Genomic DNA, 18637 nt, shown 5'->3' on the forward strand with positions numbered 1-18637 from the left:
ATGAGTACTGACAGAAAAATCAGTATTATATTCAAGCTTCGACTTAAAGCAAATGACACTTTAAATTCAATTCACAACATGTTTAGCTTGTTCACACTTGTCAATGTACTTTCTATGCAAGTATATTGGCACATATGGAGATTTAAGGCACAGGTTGCATTAATTTAACAACACAGACTGAAGAAGAACACATCTCCTAGAAGATGAATTGCATAATTAACAGGAAAATTAATCAATTTTTTCTATAAATTCGAAAAAGCAAGTCGCAGAAGTTTTTTGCTTTTTTTCTCTGAGGGCAAACACAGTGCACATTCTGTACATTTCACAATTTGTATTTAATATCAAAGAAAGATACACTGACAGCAAACCAAAATAAAAGTTGTGTACAAAACAAAAGCTGTGTACAGAATGGACAGATTTGGAAAATTAGAGGACCTTAACTGTTGGAAGTGCATTAACGTCAATGTTATCCATACCCTCTTCCTTCACCTCATTTTCCTAAAGAGAAGGAAAAACAGAACTTGCAAACTGACTCTATTATAGTCCTATTCCTACACCTGCTAAATCATTTATACAAATTAGAAACACTCCTAAATAAAAGATCAGAAGGTAATTGTCCCAATGACAATACCGTGAGAAATGGTGCGTTTGTCAAAGATGTGAGAGACCCAGCAGAGCAAGTTTTCTGATTTTGTGCTAGTTCTCCTGCCTTTGGTGACCACACTTAACACCGGGTTCTCTTAAATACTCGATTCTGCTTGCAAAGAATGGTCTGGTAGAGGTGCCACCTCCCCAGTGTCCCTACTACAAGGAGAGATTCAGAGGTGTCCCTAATCCCTTCCCCTTCTTCCCAAGTGAGATGTTGCAGAAGCTTCTCTCAGAAAAACAAAACCAAACGGCAGATTTCCTGATCTCATCCTCCTCCCTTTCCACTTGCTGGCGGAACGTCACTACTGGAGTGGGGAGAGCAGGATGTGCTTTGTGCTGTACCCTTCCCTGGCTAGCAGTCCATCAGAGAGTAGGTTTCTTCCTAAGTGAAAGCCAGATAAACTTGCATGTTTCAAGAAAAACGGGAAAAAAAACAACCGACAACTAAAAAACTTAGAACATTGCAGACACATCACATCCTCCGTTCTACACACGCCAGTCTCCCAGCACTTTTATTAAATAATCCTATCAAAACAGAACAGTAAAAAGGGTTATACACAAATTATTTCTTGTCCACTGTGTATTTAGAAAGTAGTGTTTTCCATGCTTGGTTTCAGTTAATTTGATGGCTGTTTGGGTTGAAACAATCCCTGCATAGTCCCTAGGAAGTTTCCCTTCTTATCATCTATAGGTCTGACCATATGCCCTCTGATTCTTTCAACTATATCCCCACTTAAGCAAAAGCCTCCCTGTTCTTTGCTGTGTTTTTTTTTCCTTTCTTTCTTGCTCTGCCTACCATCCTGAATCTTCTCTCCCAAAGTCACTCAGCTGCTCATAAAGAAGTAAAAGCAAGCAAACCCTTCCTCTTGATGCTTCCACCTAACTCAGTGATTCTTTTTAATGCAGCGCAACATGCAAAGCAAGAGGAAAATGCAAACCTAAAGCTGCCCATTACAGCTTCCATTATCAACCTGCACATTAGTTTCAACTTTTAACCTTAACATCACCAACAAAACTGTAAAACCATCCACTCCCTCCTCAGAAAAAAAAACACTTAATGTCTAGAGAAAGCTCATTACAAACAAACATGGCTGAAGAATGCCATTCAAGCTTTCTCCTAGGCTGGTAGCTTTCTTCTTGCTCTTCCTCTGCTGGCTGACAATGTTGACATTTCAGTTGTAGCCTTTAGGTAGGAGAGGAGCAGATTCTCTTGCAAATCTGAACCTACTGTATACAAAGAAACCAGAGTCTACCTGATAGCTGAGTCAGGCCTCGATCTCTGTGTCGGGGAAACCTAAGAATCAGGACCTTCATTTTGAAGAACTATTGCTCACTACAATTCATTGTCAGTGCAAATAAAGGCTTTACTCTTTCCAATTCCTTTGCTACAACTAGCACAAGCTTGTTTTCCTAATACTTAAAAGAGTTTCACAGCACAGACGTGCAAGTTTCAGGGTCAATGCAGGCAGAATACAAATTTCAAAAATTAAGACTCAAGAGTAATAACAATCAACATAAAACCAGAAATAACGTAACAGCCCTGGTAAAACATGTCAGCATTATGGCATTGCTTTCTTCTCAAATAAGAAGCGTAACCCAGGACAAGGCAGGTAAAAGATAAGGTAAAAAAATCCACAAGCATTCTTACAAAGTGAGAGAATCTCAGTTTATAATTAGTTACACCCACACTATGCTCTAATAATTATGATTATCAATTTAACGACAAAGTGATGCTACATATACCCAGCTAATTTAGCCACAGGTGAGAGAGTCCAGCATTGTATTCTAATACAGATATTGAGCACACAAAAAGATAGTAGAATCTCAAAACTTGCAAATGAAAAGAAAAAGAAAAGAGCTGTGAAACATATGATTGGCAGACTGGCATAGCCAAGGAAGGTGGTGTATGGGCAAAAAGCAGGAAAAAAATGTTAGCAGGAAGAAAAAAAAAAACCAAGATATTCTGCCTAAGCTCTATTTTTACAACATATATCTTAAAATACTAATAAATACTTTGCTTAAAAGTGCTTAAGAGATTCTCTATTTTGGTGCTCCAAGGTGAAAGTCTGCAAGCTTTTAACAGCCTGGTAGTTCAGCCACTGCACATACAGGAACAAGCAATGTAAGATCCGTCTGTCTGTGCACATGACAAAATATAACTCTGATTTTCACTTCAACAGATGTTTAACAGTCTTATATAGGCATTTAACACGTACATCACAAAACTTCTGAAAGCACAACCATCCATTTCACCTTCTGTTCAGTTTGTGGAAGATACAGTTAAGAGAAAGTACTGTCAGATTTCTGCAGATCTGGTTTTCTTATGTACTACACACTAGCTGCTTTGGATAGTCCAGTAAGATAAAGCTTCCAAAAGAAAAATAATCTTCTATCATAAGGTATTTTAACCCCAGAGTGGAAAACCTGAAGATATCAGTAGGATAAAACCCTTGATGGAAGAAACTAAAAAGCTTCAGTGTTTCTCTGGAAAATAGGAAGGGAGCAATTTACAAAACACAGTAGGCAAAATAAAAGGTTTCGTACTCCTACTGAGAGTCTGTTTCTTAAACACTCAACAATTTTGCCTTCCTCCTGATTTCAAAAGCAGACCTTCTGCAGAAGGCATAAAAACTGTAGTGCATCTATTTCATTTGAGCCCATAACAGATTATTAATTTTCCCGTGAATGACCTTCCATACACCACCGCAAGGCTGAGTGACAGAAGATCCAGAAGAACATAAAACGAAGTAAGCAGGCAAATAGAACAGAATTTTGATTTCTAAACAAATTGAAATTCTTATGGCAAAAGAAGTCACTTCCAACTTTATTTGTAGGGGAAAAAAAAAAAAAAGAAATCTTGTTCCATGAGGTTTTCTGCATTTTCTGGTTTTGTTTGATTCTAATATTCCTCATGATGCCTGATTCCTGCTTCCTATAAATCAGCAGTCGTAACTACTATTTCAGCATTGTGCCCCTGTGTCTATATGGCCACCAACACGGCCAAAAAGGTCCAGCTGTAGCAGCGTGAGGAACCAAGGCTTAAAAACCACAAAGCTACCTGTTGTATAACAAGCACAAGATAAATATTTATGTACAGAACCTGTACAAAATCAACTTTCAGGATTTAGCAAGACTTAAAATACCACTTGCCAAGAGGGTCACCTAGACAATTAGCTTCTGGAGAACACAACCTATATATAGATAATAATAGGAAACCATCTTCAAACCAAATCCTCTTCTACGTATGAAGAAACTCTAGTTAGCTACCAGACCCATATATCTCTACAGACTTTTTTCTTCCCGCCTAAAACAAACATCTAGTTGTTTTCCACTTCCTAGCTCCCCTTTCCGTATTTGAAAAGGTCTTAGAGGCTGTCAGGGGCCTTGTGCTCCACAATGAATGGGTTTGATTCCTTTATCAAACATAAACACTTCCTTTTGTTTCCATCTCATGAAACACTTCTACAACAAGTGTTTGGTTAAGTGCCTTAACCAAAACCTTTCTTCTATCCTCTTTAAAGTGCAGCAGGGTATTTTCTTGCAGTGTTATCTGGGTGACAAGGAAGGAAAGAGCCAGGAGTCTACCTCCAAACAGAGGTAGACAGAAGACATTCAATGAGGCACTTGAAATTTTAGTGAAAAAAAAAAAATTCCAGCTCAAACTGAAATTACGACATATTCAAAGTGAACACAGTACTTGCAGAAACTATACAGTGGAAAGGAAAAATCCTATCTTCCACTGCAAGAGCCAGCAACATTACAAGCTGCTTAGCCAACGATCAGCTCTCCTACTAAACTGCTCACGTGAGGGCTTGTGAGCCCCAGGCCTCGAGCAACCAAACGCTAGCTGCCTTCCGTCCCCACGTCCTCCAGGAGCCCAGGAGGACACTGACACGCTCTACAAGCACAGAGGATGACACTAAAGCTTTCCACTCCCGCAAACTAAATATCACTCAGGCTGTAGCACTCGGAGCTTTGAGCTGGGACCAACATGAAGCAGTGCCTTAGGGGCAAAGGTCTCGCTGCCGCCTTAGTCAGTTTCCAAAGCCGTGACTTCAGACTAGAACTACGCACAGACGGGCACTGCTACGACACTGCGTTATTAACGGATCCCTGAATCCCAGAATCCCAGGTTGGAAGGGAGCTCAAGGATCATCCGATCCAACCTCTCTTGGCCAAGGCAGGGTGTGGACAAGACGCCCAGCACCCCGTCCTTCCCGCAGCCCGCACGCTGTTACTCGTGCTACCCAAACAGCAGTGCCAGGCCTGCCATTCCCCCTCACAGCAACCACGTAACGGAGCTTGTCCACCTGCAAGCAGCGCCTGACATCCCCCTGGGCGGCCGGCGCCCGGTCCCGCAGCGCGGCCGGGAAAAACGACTTTTTCTAAAACACCGCTCCTTCCCTTCGGCGCAGGGCTGACCCCTCGCACAGCTCGTCTCCGTGCGACCCCCTCGCTGCCGCCGCCGCTCCCAGCCGCCCCAGGCCCGGCTCAGGGTACGCGCTCCCGCGCCCCCTCCCCCCGCAGGCAGCGCCCCCGCGAGCGCGCACCCCGCTCGGCGGCCCCGCCGCGCCCTGTCCCGGGGCGGTGCCCGCAGCTCGCTCCCCGCCCCCGCCGCTTTACGGCAGTCGGTGGCAGCTTTGCGGTCGGTGCCGTGCGGCGAGCCGCGGCGCTCCGCGAGCTGGGCCCGGCGGTAGCCGGGGAGGGGGCCGGGGCGGCCATGGTGAGTGCGGTGGGGGGCCTGGGCCCGGCGGGTCTCGCCGTAGGAGCCGGAGGGCGCTTACGCCTGGGCCAGCACGTCCCAAATCCTTCCCTGGGCCCAGGGGCTCGGCTTGTCCTTGGCCCGGCCGTGGTGCCCCGAGGGCCCCAGTGACCCTGGGCCGCGCAGGGAGGGCGCTGCCCCGCGCAGGCCGCGGTGCGGCCGTTGGCTCGTGCCTCGGCCCCGGTGCCTGCGGGCTTAGAGCGGGGCTGCCGGGCGGGACGGGGCCGCCTCCTGCCCCACAGCTGGGGGGGTCCCGCCTCTCCAGGCGCGCCCGACCCCCACCGCCAGCAGCAGCTGTGCCGCGCCAGAGCAGCGTAGCCCAGGTGCATCGTATTATGGCTGCTTTCCCCCAGGCGTGCTGTTTTCAAAGTCTGTACTAGTCTGACCTTCGGTAAAGATGGCCCGGGCGGGCTTTTTTCTTTTCCTTTAGTAAACAAATACTTTGTGTCTTCCCTGTGTAGGCCAGTACAATGGTGGCGGTTGGCCTGACCATAGCAGCGGCTGGATTTGCAGGTCTGTAGATGATGGGAAGACACTGAGCACCCAGGTGTACTTGTCATTGCCTGCTTCGGTACTGATGAATTTCAAGGTAGTTTAATAGCTGATACAGGGCACTCTTTTGGGAGAGCCTGTAATGAGAACCATGACTGTAATTATACAATATATCAAAGTTCTTACTTTTTGATGTCTCCAAAAAGTTTATTCCATGTTCTAATCCACCAGTTACCAGTTGCACTGAATTGCTAAATCTTTACGAAACTTCATACTTAGCTTTGTTCAACAACGGTTTCTTTAAGGTCGCTATGCACTAAAAGCCATGAAGCAAATGGAGCCACAAGTAAAACAAGCACTTCAGAATCTACCAAAACCTGTAAGTTTTTGTTTTATCAATAGCACCGTTTTATTTAAAAGTTTACTTGGTGAAATAACTACAGACAATTGTCTCTGTATAGCATTGCTATATTTTCTTCTAATACTAGACATAACTTTGTCAGTAATAACAGAATTAATCTCAGCAATTCTGGTGGTGGTTGGCTAACAGAGAACTTGTTTTGGCAAGTTTAAGTACCCATTTACGTGATGGTACTCTACTTTAACTGAATTTGTTTTTACAAGTGCAAAAAAGGCTTCGCAGTATTCTTACAGACTAAAAGCTCAGCAGCTACTAAAGCAATAATGAGCTGTTTTATCTGATAAAGTTAAAGATTAGTGGCTTTTAACAAATTTTCTCTTTCAGGCCTTCAGTGGTTATTACAGAGGTGGATTTGAACCCAAAATGACTAAACGAGAAGCAGCTTTAATACTAGGAATAAGGTAAAAGGAAGTTTATTAGAAATAAAGGGTAAAAAGGAGGCTACGGTGTTACCTCGCTGCTGGCCTGGTTTGAAAAGGATCTCATTCTTGGTGCTTGAGACTGGCCTGTGCCCAGCTTCCCTGGGAATGTCACTGCTGAGTCAGGAAATATGAAGTGGCCTTTCAGGACTTTTTGTACTTATTTGGGATTCTTTGCCACATACAGATCTGAGTAAATACGCCGTTTTCAGGAAGCCCTGGGGTTTACTCAGTATGGAGAAGACAGTTGTGGTGTTTGTTTCTGGTTCCTGTCGCTGCTGGTGAATTTCAGATGAATGCAGCGTGAAGGTGCTACAAACCCACTGCTTGCACGTGGGGTAAATTCATCATTTACTCTAGAGTACCTTAGGTGTGAGTGTGGCAGCTGTCCCTGCCAAAACTTGGAGACTTACCACCAAATACACAAATTTATCTAATAAGATACAGAGTAATAATCACTTCTGCTTGAAGGCAACTTCCAGCTGTGAAGTTTGTATATGAACAGTTTCTTGTTTGTTAGTTTTAAATAAATCAAGAGCAAATTTTATTTTATTTTGTATCTCCAGCCTTTAGGAGGTTGTCCCAGTAAAAGTGTTACAATACAGTTCTGTTTGTTTTGAACTGTGTGAGTGACCCCGTACTAGACTGCTATCGCTTGTCTTCTTCAGCACACAGAGTTTTGGAAAAACCTTGGAAACTCTTTCTAGGCTACACATCAATAATAGGGAAAGAAAAACATACACGTAAGCCAAGGAGTTATGGATAAGATAGAGTGCTTGCTTGTTCTAAGACAGCTTTTAAAAGTCTGAGGGATTTTATCAGGTTCCCATCAGTCAGTTTTTTCTCTCTCTTTTAAAGCCCTACAGCGAACAGAAGTAAAATTAGAGAAGCTCATAGACGGATCATGCTTCTGAATCATCCAGATAAAGGTAAGCAAATGAAGTCACATTGGTTAATTAATACATATTTTTAACACAGATTAACAGAACTGTGTAGGGAATAAGTGACTGATGTATGACTACCTCAGCTACTAAAAAAACCTAGAAAACTGAGTGAAAACAAATTTTAGAGTGCCTTAATCCTGATGGGTTTTGAGCATATTTTTGTGTTTAAATGCTCTAAAGCAAGCAGATTCAGTAGGTCAGCTTGTTACTTGCTCTGTTTTCTGTACGTATTAAGTTAAAATCTGATTTGTTAAAATGATATTTAAAATCACCTTAATTTTGGCGTTTTTAACTTTTTAATCCTCACTTAAAAGGTAAAATGGCTTCCTTTGAAGTGACTGTTGAACAGCCATTACTTTTGTGCACCAAAATACAAAAATAATCCTTGGGATACAGCTTTTATATATAATATCTAGCGGAAGTTAACTCTGAAATTAACTTTATTGAATATATGCAGAACCTAAAAGACTGCTAGGAGCATTTTGCCTGCTTTATGTGACCTAAATAAGTTAAATTAAACTTCAATAGAGTAATTCTAGTACTAGTAAACGGTACACATGCTACAAATACACACTACAAATCTTTGCACCTCACGGTCAGTTACAGTGTCAGTGCATTTGCATTTGTGGATTTTGTTTCCGTATCTTCCTAAGTCAGTGGTGTGTCATGTTTAAAATCGGAGCTAGTCCATGGGTACAGCAGCAGTTCATATGCTGGCCTCGGACGAGGGCTTCAGCTGCAGACTTGTTAGTTTAGCACTTCTGTATTTACAGACTTTGGGCTAAGTCATTAGTGACCAGTTCATTTATGACTGATAAAACTGGAGACAAAAACCACACCAGTAAACTAAAAGCAACGAAACAACAGGAATGAGCTGTCTGCACATTTAGCTGCAGTGACATGGCTCCAGTCATAATGCAGTTTTTCTTTCACTTGCGTAATTTTCAGACCATATGCTTAGCTTTTCCTTCCTGTGTACTGTGGCATTATTAACAACACAAATAAAATATTGCATTCATCTGATGTGATATGAGGTTATTTTTCTTTTAGGTGGTTCTCCATATGTAGCAGCCAAAATCAATGAAGCTAAAGATTTACTGGAAGACCAAGCTAAAAAATAAATGAGAGAGAAAATCAGAGGGTTTGTCCATGCAAATTATTATTTTTGATAAACGGCTTAAGAAAAGTTCTAATGTCAGTCTTTGACTTTATAAATGAAGCTGGATACGTGAATCCAGGGAGGTTCTTCCATCCCCATGCACTTCTTAGTCAGTTTTTGGCAAAATGTGTGAGGGAGTGAGGCTTGAAGTTTTTTTCATAGCTGTTCTTTATTAAGCAGCACAATCTGCCACTCAGAAAGATTTTCAGTGTAAAAGAGAAATAACTTGGTTTGGCCAGTGCACGCTACCAGATACAGGTAGGCTTACATGCTGTTACCTAATTTTTGTTAAACTAGCTGTGTTTAAATTCATGCTGCTATTCTTTCATATGCCAAATTTCACATGATGAACTGGTTTGGGGAGGTGGGTGGGGAAAAAATAAAATCAAGAGGATTTGTTTAATGGGAAGAATTGGGACAGATATGCGATTGTTTCTGAAATAAAGTGTAGGAAAACTTACTCAGTTGTCTTTGCCTTGCGAAAAACAAGGTTGGTTGAGCTGCTTAAGTGTTACTGATGGGTCTGGATTTTTTTCAGTAACTTTGTTTTTAGTGGATTTTTATAGCATTTAATAAATTTCAGATCTGTAATATCAGTAAGTACTGTAGTCCTATACATTGTTTTACACAACAAAGTTAGAAATCCCATAATAAGGTTTGCATTTGTGGTAATTAGGAGACAGGAACTCTTTACATAGTAGACCACTGAAGATACCTGAGCTGGATTTACTCTGCTGCACAAAGCCTAACGCAGACCAGCAGCTGTCTTTGTAAGTACCTGAATTAGGGACAGAGTTCTGTCATACTCTTAAGAATCTTGCCCATCTTTCTGCAATACAGTGGAACTGCTCTACAGCCCCGGTAAGGGTTAACACTCGTCTGCTCACAAATACAATGGCTCTCAGAACTTTCTCTTCTCCAGAACTACTCAGCCTCTACTTGTAGTGCAAGCTGTCCTAAATCCCCTGTGAACACTGGCTGCTCTATGGCTGCATTTCTGCAGAGTAGTCTTAGGCTATTTAGTGGGTAGTACCAGGACACCAGTAAAGAAGAGTTCTATGCCTGCACAAGAGAGGATCACATCAGTAACAGGTGTATGACATGAAAAATGTTTAGAAACTATAGAGACAGGGAGGGACAACTTTGCTTTACTACAGAATTTAAAGTGGAATAAAAAAAAAAACCCAGAACAGCTGGAACATTGCCATGCAGCAGTTCCAGAGCATGTGTATTTCAAGCCACATGCAGAATGGTATTGTACTTAAGTTTTTCCCTGCCAAATAATACTTTTTAAACATAGGTCTGTTCTTGTGTATTTTAAAAATTTTCTCCACTTTTGTAGCTGCTTGCTCTGTCCTGAGCATCAACACTTACCTTGTATTAAAAACTGCGCGTCTCCTTAAATGCAATACATACCCAGCCGCAGCGGGTACAGCACTGCAGCTGTAGCAGGCAGAGCAGCTGGGGTGAGAGGAGGTTCAGGAGACTCATTTTTGTCCTTACTCAGTTCTGATGAAATCAGGTAAGACAATTTTTTTTTCTTTTAAGTCAGTGCAACTTCAGCACTACCCATTTGCTCTGAGTTCTTAGAGCACCTCTTTGCTACCCATGTTTTTCCACACCTGTGTTTCCTGCTTGATTGCCTTTGCTTATGTGCCTGAAAAGATGGGTTAGTGTGTTATGTGCCTAACTTCTCCATCAAAAACAGCATCTGCATTAATTCCTATATATGTTAGTCAGATTCTCCAAGGTAAGTCTGGTTTTAGACTTGTTAACTGATGTTTTATATCATCACCTTAAAGAATGGAAGATTAGCATGTTAGAAAACTCTTATGAAAGAGTTAACGGTTCAAGCTGCTTTGCAAGTAGGTTTCAATTGTTAAAGTTAACAGCTTGAAAACCTTAAAGTCAATAGTAATTTAAATTTCTGATAGAAACAGTCAACAGATGGAAGATCAAAGTTTATTTTCTTTTACTACCAGCATACAAAAAAAAACATATTGCACATCAAACAACCAAAACAAAAATAAAAATACTCTACTAAGGACTAACATATGTAGTTTATACAGAATAAACTTTCTGGAAATTGATCTTTTCAGTAGTTCAGGTTATGTCTTAATGGACATGACTAATTCAGCTTAGTGTTAACTAAAGCTATGTTTGATTTTTAAATACTGTACAGTTTAATAAATAAACCAAACAAAGCCTCAATGTAGAACAGTCACTGCCAATGTCACCCAGTATCCCTGCAGATTATGAGAATTTAACAAATGTATTCCAGTGGTCTGCAGATTTTTCCTCTACATACAGCATTTAAAAAACATGTATTAAAACAGACCAGTTTCCAGACTAAACTAATGGAGAAATTACATTTCAGTGCAAAATATTTTAGACTGCATTTCTTTCTAGTATTCCTCAGGTGAAGAAGTGGTTGCATATTATTAAAAATGTAACAAAAGCAGCTAATGCTTTCATAAAGAGTATTATGTTAGGGATCCCCCTCACATCTTTGCCATATTTTGAAAACAAAATAACATTTCCTATAGCCAGCAATTTTGTTTATTTAAATGTTACATATACTATCTCAAGGCACATCTGATGATATATTTATAACACAGTAGGTGTCAAAGTATGTTTAACATATGATTTCTTCAGGATCCCTCCCCTTTCTGTATTCCAAAATGGAGGAACTGAAAGTGCGGTGTCAAGACTGGCGATCCATATTCTATCTTTGGCAAGCTTATACAAGCACTATTTTAAATGTAATGTAAGAGAACTGTAAACTAGGAACTTCAGTTTATGAAACACCATTCAGCACTGCTTCTTCCTGATTATTTCCATCCTCTTGAACAGTAACTTTCTTCTCATCAGGACTGTGCTGTAGTTTAGAAGGCTCATCCCCAGCAGGTGTAGCAGGACCATTCACTGCCTTTTCAGAAGGGCTGTTTTCATCAATCGCATCTTTTGCCTTGCAAAACCAGAGACAGGGTAATATTAACAATTCTGTAAAAATATACAGAGCGTAATCTAATTCTGTCCAGCTCACAGAGCAGCTCTGCAACAGGACACACCTCGTCTGCCTGTGCCAGCACCTGATCATTTACAGCATCCGCTACTTACCTTGTCATTTACAGAATGCTTCTGTATCAGGCACTTCTGAGGAAATCGTGCCTAAGTAACCCTGAGACAGCACACCCCCAGCATACCCAGTGTTTTACTTCACAACTTCAGTTTGTCTACGCCAATAAAGAAGTTAATTGAAAAGTTCAGTTTTACACTCCTTTCAAAGTCTATAGCAAGATGATTGTTAACTATATAGCAGTGGATCTTTCTTATTTTACTAAACTCAGACATAACACATGTTGGCAAGTTATATGTTACATTAGAAGTAAAGGAATTCTGCTTTATTCTGAATATTCTGCTTTAACCACTGGATAGTGTGGTTTTGGTGGTTGGGTTTTGTTTTTTTTTTTTTTTTTTTAAATACCAATTGCCACTCTGATCCTTTAAGTGGAACAGATCTCAACTCTAGAATCTTTCTAACATGAATTCTTTCTAAAATAGCTTGTACAATGTCACTAGACACACTACCTAATATCCTCTACTTATTAAGTGTTTTACAGATTAATTCTCAAGACTCATCCATGGATCATTTTCACATTTTATTATGTAATGCTACATTACTAAGTATAATATTTACACTGGTCACTAAAGTCTGCAATGTCAGTTCTGCTTACTCTGGGGCATTTTTGCTTGTAATGATTTATTCTTGAACTCAAATGCATTTGTAGTCAAATAAGCATGATCTAAATGAAGCACTCCTTTACTGTTCTGTTGTGAGGAAAGAGGAAAAAAGGAAACATGCGTTAACAAAAAAAATCTTACCGTTTCTTTCTTGGTTTTGGCTAGTGTCTCCTTTGGAGGGTTTCTCTGTCTACTTTGCGATTCAGCTCGTGATATATAATCAGCTACTGTTACTGTTCAAGGAAAGAAATTACAGTGATGCTTACATCAGAAGTAAAACTTAGCATTAAGCTTCATATGTCTTTTCTGTGCAAGTTAATGCTATAACTGGGAGACATCTCACAAAAGGCCTTCACACTTACAGGTATCAACTGCATAGCAAGGATCAATTTGTTTGTTGTTAAATAAAATTTTTACTAAAATCAGTGGTAGCATGATGATCTGAAGGTGGAACCTTAACATTAATAAAATAGTAATTTTGGTCCAATTGTAAATTTGATTGGAAAATAGGGGCTTTCTGTACTGAGTTTAAAGAAATCAGACTGCAGGCTCTTTAAACTACAGACTGTTTGGCACTGGGGTTTTACAGTCTTGAGTAGTGAAGAATTGCACACTGATTAAATGAAGGTAAGTTAAAATATGCAAAGAGTTGGGGGAAGTTCAGAGCATGGTATCACTTACGATAAAGCAGCATTCAAATCTTTCTTACTTCATGAAGCAACTGGCAAGAGAACTCTCCCTCCTCCTGGTATTCAAAATGCAATCCACAGTTCATTCTGGCTCGTGAGTGGCTGCATTAATCACGGTGTGTGTGCAGGCGCTCGGAGCGGCTCTGTACGAGCAAGCCCCTGCTTGAAGGCAGGACGGCCGTGTCTGCACTGCTACCGCTACACTTACGGGATGCCGGCCAGGGGTTTTCTGGCCTCTCTTCTTCTCACCACCTCAGCACATGTTCTTGTAGCCTGGGTTTGTCTTATCCTGCCCTCTTGTAACCACACCAATTGAGAGTCAATTCTATCTTTAGAACACATAGTACTACAAATTTAAATATACACTTCTATCTTTGATGAGCTAAAGCATATGAGAGTTGGCAAGCATTACCTACAGAACAGTACAGTCAATTCTATTCAGTATGCCATGCATTCAGGTGAACTATTTTTCTGGATTTAGGAATGACTGTGCATGAAACCTATGTCAGAATAGGAAGTACAGCACATTAATTTTCTGTTACAGTAATGGGACTTCTTACAGCTGGCTCCTTGCATAACTGTCAAGACCAAGTGAGTTTTTTGCACAAGGAGAATTATTTCTTTCAAAGTGAGGTTCTGCACCCAGCTCTTCTAATGTCAAGATGAAGCATGTTTTATGCACACAGTGTAAGACACCGAGTCTTAATATTCATGGATGTACTAGGAACCCAAACATACAGCAATGTAAATCAAATAATACAACTACATGACTGAAGAACATTGTTAGCATTTAAGGGAGGGGGAGTTCCTTCTGTCCCAATTTCACTCACTATACACTTACTAAGTATTTATGAAGAGATTAAGTTGTTAAAACATTTTTCACAAAGATGGTATAACTACCAATGCTCTTAGTATTGTATTTAAAAATATTTATTATGCAAACTGAAAATGGTATCTTGAACAAAGACATCAAGAGGAAGAAAACAGAAGTCCTGTTTGGAAAATGTTAGTTTGTTCTTGGAATACTTAAGATTTCAAAGAAAAATACCATAGCTTTTGTAGAGATGACTAACATCTCTATGTTGTTGTCTGAAATTAGTTTTTTAGAAGTAAAAGCTGAAATCCATTTTTACTTTTTCTGCCCCTTTATAAAATCCTATCACTGTTATAAAACTAGAATGTTGAGAAGCAATGGGTTACTTTGGGTGTGGTTTTTCTAAGGGGGTGGAGTGTTTTTTTTTTCCTTCCCCTAGGTTTTAGTGTAATGCAACAATTTTTTTTTTGTCTTAATCAAATGTTGTATGAGCACCACAGATATAAGACAAATATGGGTGAAATTTTGAACCTGTCAATCTAGAAGACCTTCTGTTACTACCTTAAGCCATGTAGGTACAAGCATTTTCTAATTAGGGCATTATATTGAAAATTAGCTAGTTCACCTTTAACATTTCAAGTGTTAGTACACACAAAAGAAATGCAACAAGCCACAACAACAAAAAAATCAGAAACATGCAATTTCATTTAAATTCCTCCTCCTTCCCACCCTCAATTTGCAGATGACTTACAAATATCCACAAAAGCCGAGGACTGATAGTAGCAGGCACAGGACTGGCAGATCCCACGTGAGCTCCCTCACAGTGCTCTGCCAGGGCACCCGCATCCTGCCATGCCAACTCTCGGCCTCTCAGCCAGTGCTGAAAAGGTTGTGTCACATTCGGTGCAAGTGCACAGGTGCCAGTGAGTGCAGATCATGAACGTTCTGGTTTGTCTGGACCCTGGACCACTGAACTCAACAGCAGTTTGGCTATTGACTTCAATGAGAATTGGATCAGCAGCGTAACTCATACATATGTCCAAGCAAAAAGTTAGACATCATAAATTAGTTTCATTAGGCAGATTAAGAACTTTTATAAGTTCTCCTAGTAGAAGAAACATCTTTCATCTTTATCTAGTAGTCTTATTAGTTATTGAGTAACCTTTTTATATTATGCAGCTATATGTAAAACAGCAGACACAACATTCTCTCATGCTTTTGACCTGCGATTACCCACAGCTCCACTCGAATTACCTGGCTGTCTATCTTCTGCCTGACCCCTGAAGCGACGCCTGCGGCTACGATTGCGTCGCTGGGGTTTTTTGTCACTATCATCTGCAATTGCAAAGTTTACCATGAACTATTTCTGATGATAAAATAAATAAATAAATTCTTCAGCAGTTTCAGCATGGGGCATTTAAAATGGCTTCTGTTAAAAGAGACAGGCTAAATAAGACAGGCTGAAAGAAAAACATAATTTTATACTGAAAGCATACACAATAATGCAAAAGCTAAATTTTACTTTTTTCTTTTTTGCTCTTGGCTCATTAAAACATTTAGGCATATGCTTAATGACCTCAGATTTCATTTATTAAATAAGTAACCGTATATCAGATTTTAGCCAGATAACCCATGAAAGAAGAGGGTTTTTCCTACATTATAAAGCAACAGATTGTATTCTTGTCCCAGTGAGTATCAAGAGAATTTACTGAGAGGAAGTACTTAAGCAGAAGCTGAGTAGAGACAAATTCACAGCTACTTAAGTAGCTTCCCTACACTGAGACTGAGATTACCAAGGAGAAAACAGAACGCTGGTCCAACAGCACTGTTTCTATCAAAAGAGCAGTACTAATGGGAAATAACAAGTTATAGTCTTTGGTATCTCATCAGACAGTTTTACAAAAAAAGAGGCACATGAAAATATTGGTGGAGCTCATTGAACAGCAGATTTCATGGCATAGCCATGAAGGAAGTCTTTAATCAGACAGCAACCTTTAACAGAACAATGACTCGTCACTAACAAAAATGAACACGTGTTTCACTACACTTACATGGACAGCACATTTTTTCTTAGCTTGTTCAGGGACTACCATCCAAATGTTTACATACCTAAACCATTCTCATTAACAGAAGCTGTATCAGACTCTGTCATTCCATCCATAAGAACAGCATCTTCATCAGTCCTTCGCCGGCGCGACCTCCTGCGACGGTTACTACTGTGGTGAGACTCACTAGCATCGGTATCCACCGTCTGGTCCGACTCGGTGTTATCAAGCAAGCTGTAAGGGTTGCTGTCCGGATCTTTAAGCACTAAACAAACAAAAGTTTTCATCTCAGATACTGTAGTTACAAATAAGTTAATTTCCAGGCTGACTTACATCTGTGTTTGAAAGTTTCAAAATCTAAAGCAACCTTATGAAAAACTACGGTATTTATAATTTCATACTGGTTCCTTTCCGATTCTAATCCAACAGTAAATATTCTGAGGCACCGCAACAGACACTTGTATTATTTCATCATAAAGATTTCCAAGGTGACATTTAGAGAATTTTTACTCAAAACTACTAAATGTGTGAAATACACCTTTCACTTCATAGCAGCATGGTACTTTTGACACTACTGAAGAACTACAAATCAGCACAGTCAAATTCTGAGACAACATAAGACAACTTCTGCTCTATGATTTCTTCTCTCATTCTGTATCTAAACGAAAGCTTAACTGAAAAGGCAGCCACAGGGACCGTGCCAAAGACTTATAAACTTGGATAATATCATTGTTATGTTTGTCAAGGAAATGAAGATCACTGTGAGCAGAAGATAAACAAAAAAAATCCAACACCACAGTGGATACAAGAAGGTATCACACAACTTTACTAAAATCCCAATGTATTAAGATTATAATGTAAAAATGGAGTATTTTAAAATAGTGAACAGTTATACAGAAAATTTCCAAGAACAAAAACTAAATTCCAAATACATTTGAAACACAGTACCAGAGCTAATGGATGACTTGCCACCACGAGGCCCACCACGCCCACGACCTCCAGATACACTACGTCCTCGTCCTCCAGGACGTCGTCTATTGTCACGTTGATGTCTGCTTTCTCTGTCGTCTTCTCCTGCCAAGGACCAGTCACTAAGTTCATCTTTTCTCTCAGATTCTGTTTCAGAGGGATTAGAGAGCTCAGAGTTTGTACCTTGTACAAGAGGGAAAAGAAAATTGGAAATTAATATGAAATTTGGGTTATATTCTGGTTTCAGATTCTCACAGAACTCTTCCAGCCAGCATGGCTGGATATATACATAGGTTTTATATACGCACACAAAATGTATAAATATAAAAATTACATAGATTTATTAACATATACTTCAAAAAGTATGTAACTATATATATACTTTTATATTATATATACTCATATATAAAAACATAGCACATAAAATATAACTAGAGCATAAGCGATCTATGTTTCTAAGATTCTCAACCTAAGTTTGCTTGTAGTAACATGAGAAATAAGGGCTCAGAGATTACCAGAACCGTAACGCATGTACACGGCTAAACCAAGGATTAAACAGCATTCCCTCTCTTTGTGTATACACCACAGGCATTTGGTGCAGTTTCTACACAGCTTCTCTGAAATTCCCAAGGACAACTTTGCCACCTTATAGCTGATGGCTGTTGCTAAGCAACCTCTTCTGGCCGCTGCAATGCTGCTGGAACAATTTAACTGTTTATATTAAATAGCATCCATAATATCCCACTGTCTCTGAGCTAACCAGACCCACACAGCTTTTTACTACCTCAAAATTCAACACCTGCTATTTATTTTAAGCATCCAGGAGCTCTCCCTGCTAACCATTCTGAAATAAAGATGTTTTGATCCATATTGTTCTAACATGCAAGTCCTGCCATTTTGGGGTGGGGTGAAAAATAAAAAACCAAACCATGAAGTTTTCCAAATGAACATCTGTGTGTATATAAACAAACTGAACCACCTTCACTATAGTTTAGTCAAACAATTCATGGGGTAAAAAACAAAGTTACAAACATTAGCATTATCACCAGAATCAACCTGACCAACATGGCATGATCCTGGAAGCTTGTCAGTGACAGACTACAAAATCCAAAAGAAGAACTTGTCTGATTTTTTAACAGAAGCAAGCTACGTGTAGATTATCAAGAGTAATTTACTGTATAGAATAAATACATTTTTTTTCCATGTTTACTGAAGAACCTATGTTTCTTTGTGAAATAAGTCTCTACTGAAATGCAGACTGTCTCCATTTGGGGAGCTGCTGCTGAATGAAAAGGGAATGTGCACACCTCCAGGGAACTCAATAGCAGTTCCTTGTTAATTTAAAAATACATCAGAATATCTCACTACATCTGAAACAAATCCAATGAGTTCCTCATCAAATTAAAGAAAAAAAAAAAGTCACCCAGGATTTTGTGCTCTCCCCATTTTAAATTACTTTGCTTTACTTTTCAAAAATACATTCATAAAATGGCCATGATCACAGACAAGCATTTTTCTCTTCCTTAAGCAG

The 18637-nt window shown here is 39.9% G+C and overlaps 2 protein-coding genes across 7 annotated transcripts in view; one reads left to right on the forward strand and one right to left on the reverse strand.

Annotated features, from left to right (window-relative positions):
- Positions 1 to 5265: 5265 nt before the first annotated feature.
- Positions 5266 to 9445, forward strand: DNAJC19 (DnaJ heat shock protein family (Hsp40) member C19). The gene is made up of 6 exons (XM_086754889.1): positions 5266 to 5371; positions 5872 to 5923; positions 6208 to 6281; positions 6648 to 6724; positions 7601 to 7671; positions 8737 to 9445. Exons 1-6 carry the CDS (start codon positions 5369 to 5371, stop codon positions 8805 to 8807), a joined length of 348 nt encoding a protein of 115 aa, XP_086611015.1. The 5' UTR covers positions 5266 to 5368; the 3' UTR covers positions 8808 to 9445.
- Positions 9446 to 10793: 1348 nt separating this feature from the next.
- The window catches only part of FXR1 (FMR1 autosomal homolog 1), a 37607-nt gene continuing 29763 nt past the window's right edge, over positions 10794 to 18637 (reverse strand). For 2 of the 6 annotated variants that reach the window (XM_086754887.1, XM_086754884.1), the window contains 5 exons: positions 17086 to 17253; positions 16202 to 16402; positions 15347 to 15427; positions 12731 to 12822; positions 10794 to 11813 (listed from right to left, as the gene is read on the reverse strand). In XM_086754887.1, the coding sequence (XP_086611013.1) occupies positions 11643 to 11813; positions 12731 to 12822; positions 15347 to 15427; positions 16202 to 16402; positions 17086 to 17253 (713 nt within the window). In that variant the 3' untranslated portion in view covers positions 10794 to 11642. Of the gene's footprint in view, positions 11814 to 12730; positions 12823 to 14618; positions 15090 to 15346; positions 15428 to 16201; positions 16403 to 17085; positions 17290 to 18637 lie in introns of those variants that run through there. The other 4 variants (XM_086754886.1, XM_086754883.1, XM_086754885.1 and 1 more) reach the window with 3 other exon arrangements.

Source organism: Chlamydotis macqueenii, chromosome 9, assembly GCF_036417535.1.
Source record: "Chlamydotis macqueenii isolate bChlMac1 chromosome 9, bChlMac1.mat, whole genome shotgun sequence".
NCBI classification, from domain to species: Eukaryota; Metazoa; Chordata; class Aves; order Otidiformes; family Otididae; genus Chlamydotis; species Chlamydotis macqueenii.

Coding starts and splice junctions, on each gene's coding strand:
- DNAJC19 (XM_086754889.1), top strand. Junction 5,924..6,207: donor AGCAGCGGCTGGATTTGCAG/GTCTGTAGATGA, acceptor GGTTTCTTTAAG/GTCGCTATGCACTAAAAGCC. Junction 7,672..8,736: donor TCTGAATCATCCAGATAAAG/GTAAGCAAATGA, acceptor TTTTTCTTTTAG/GTGGTTCTCCATATGTAGCA.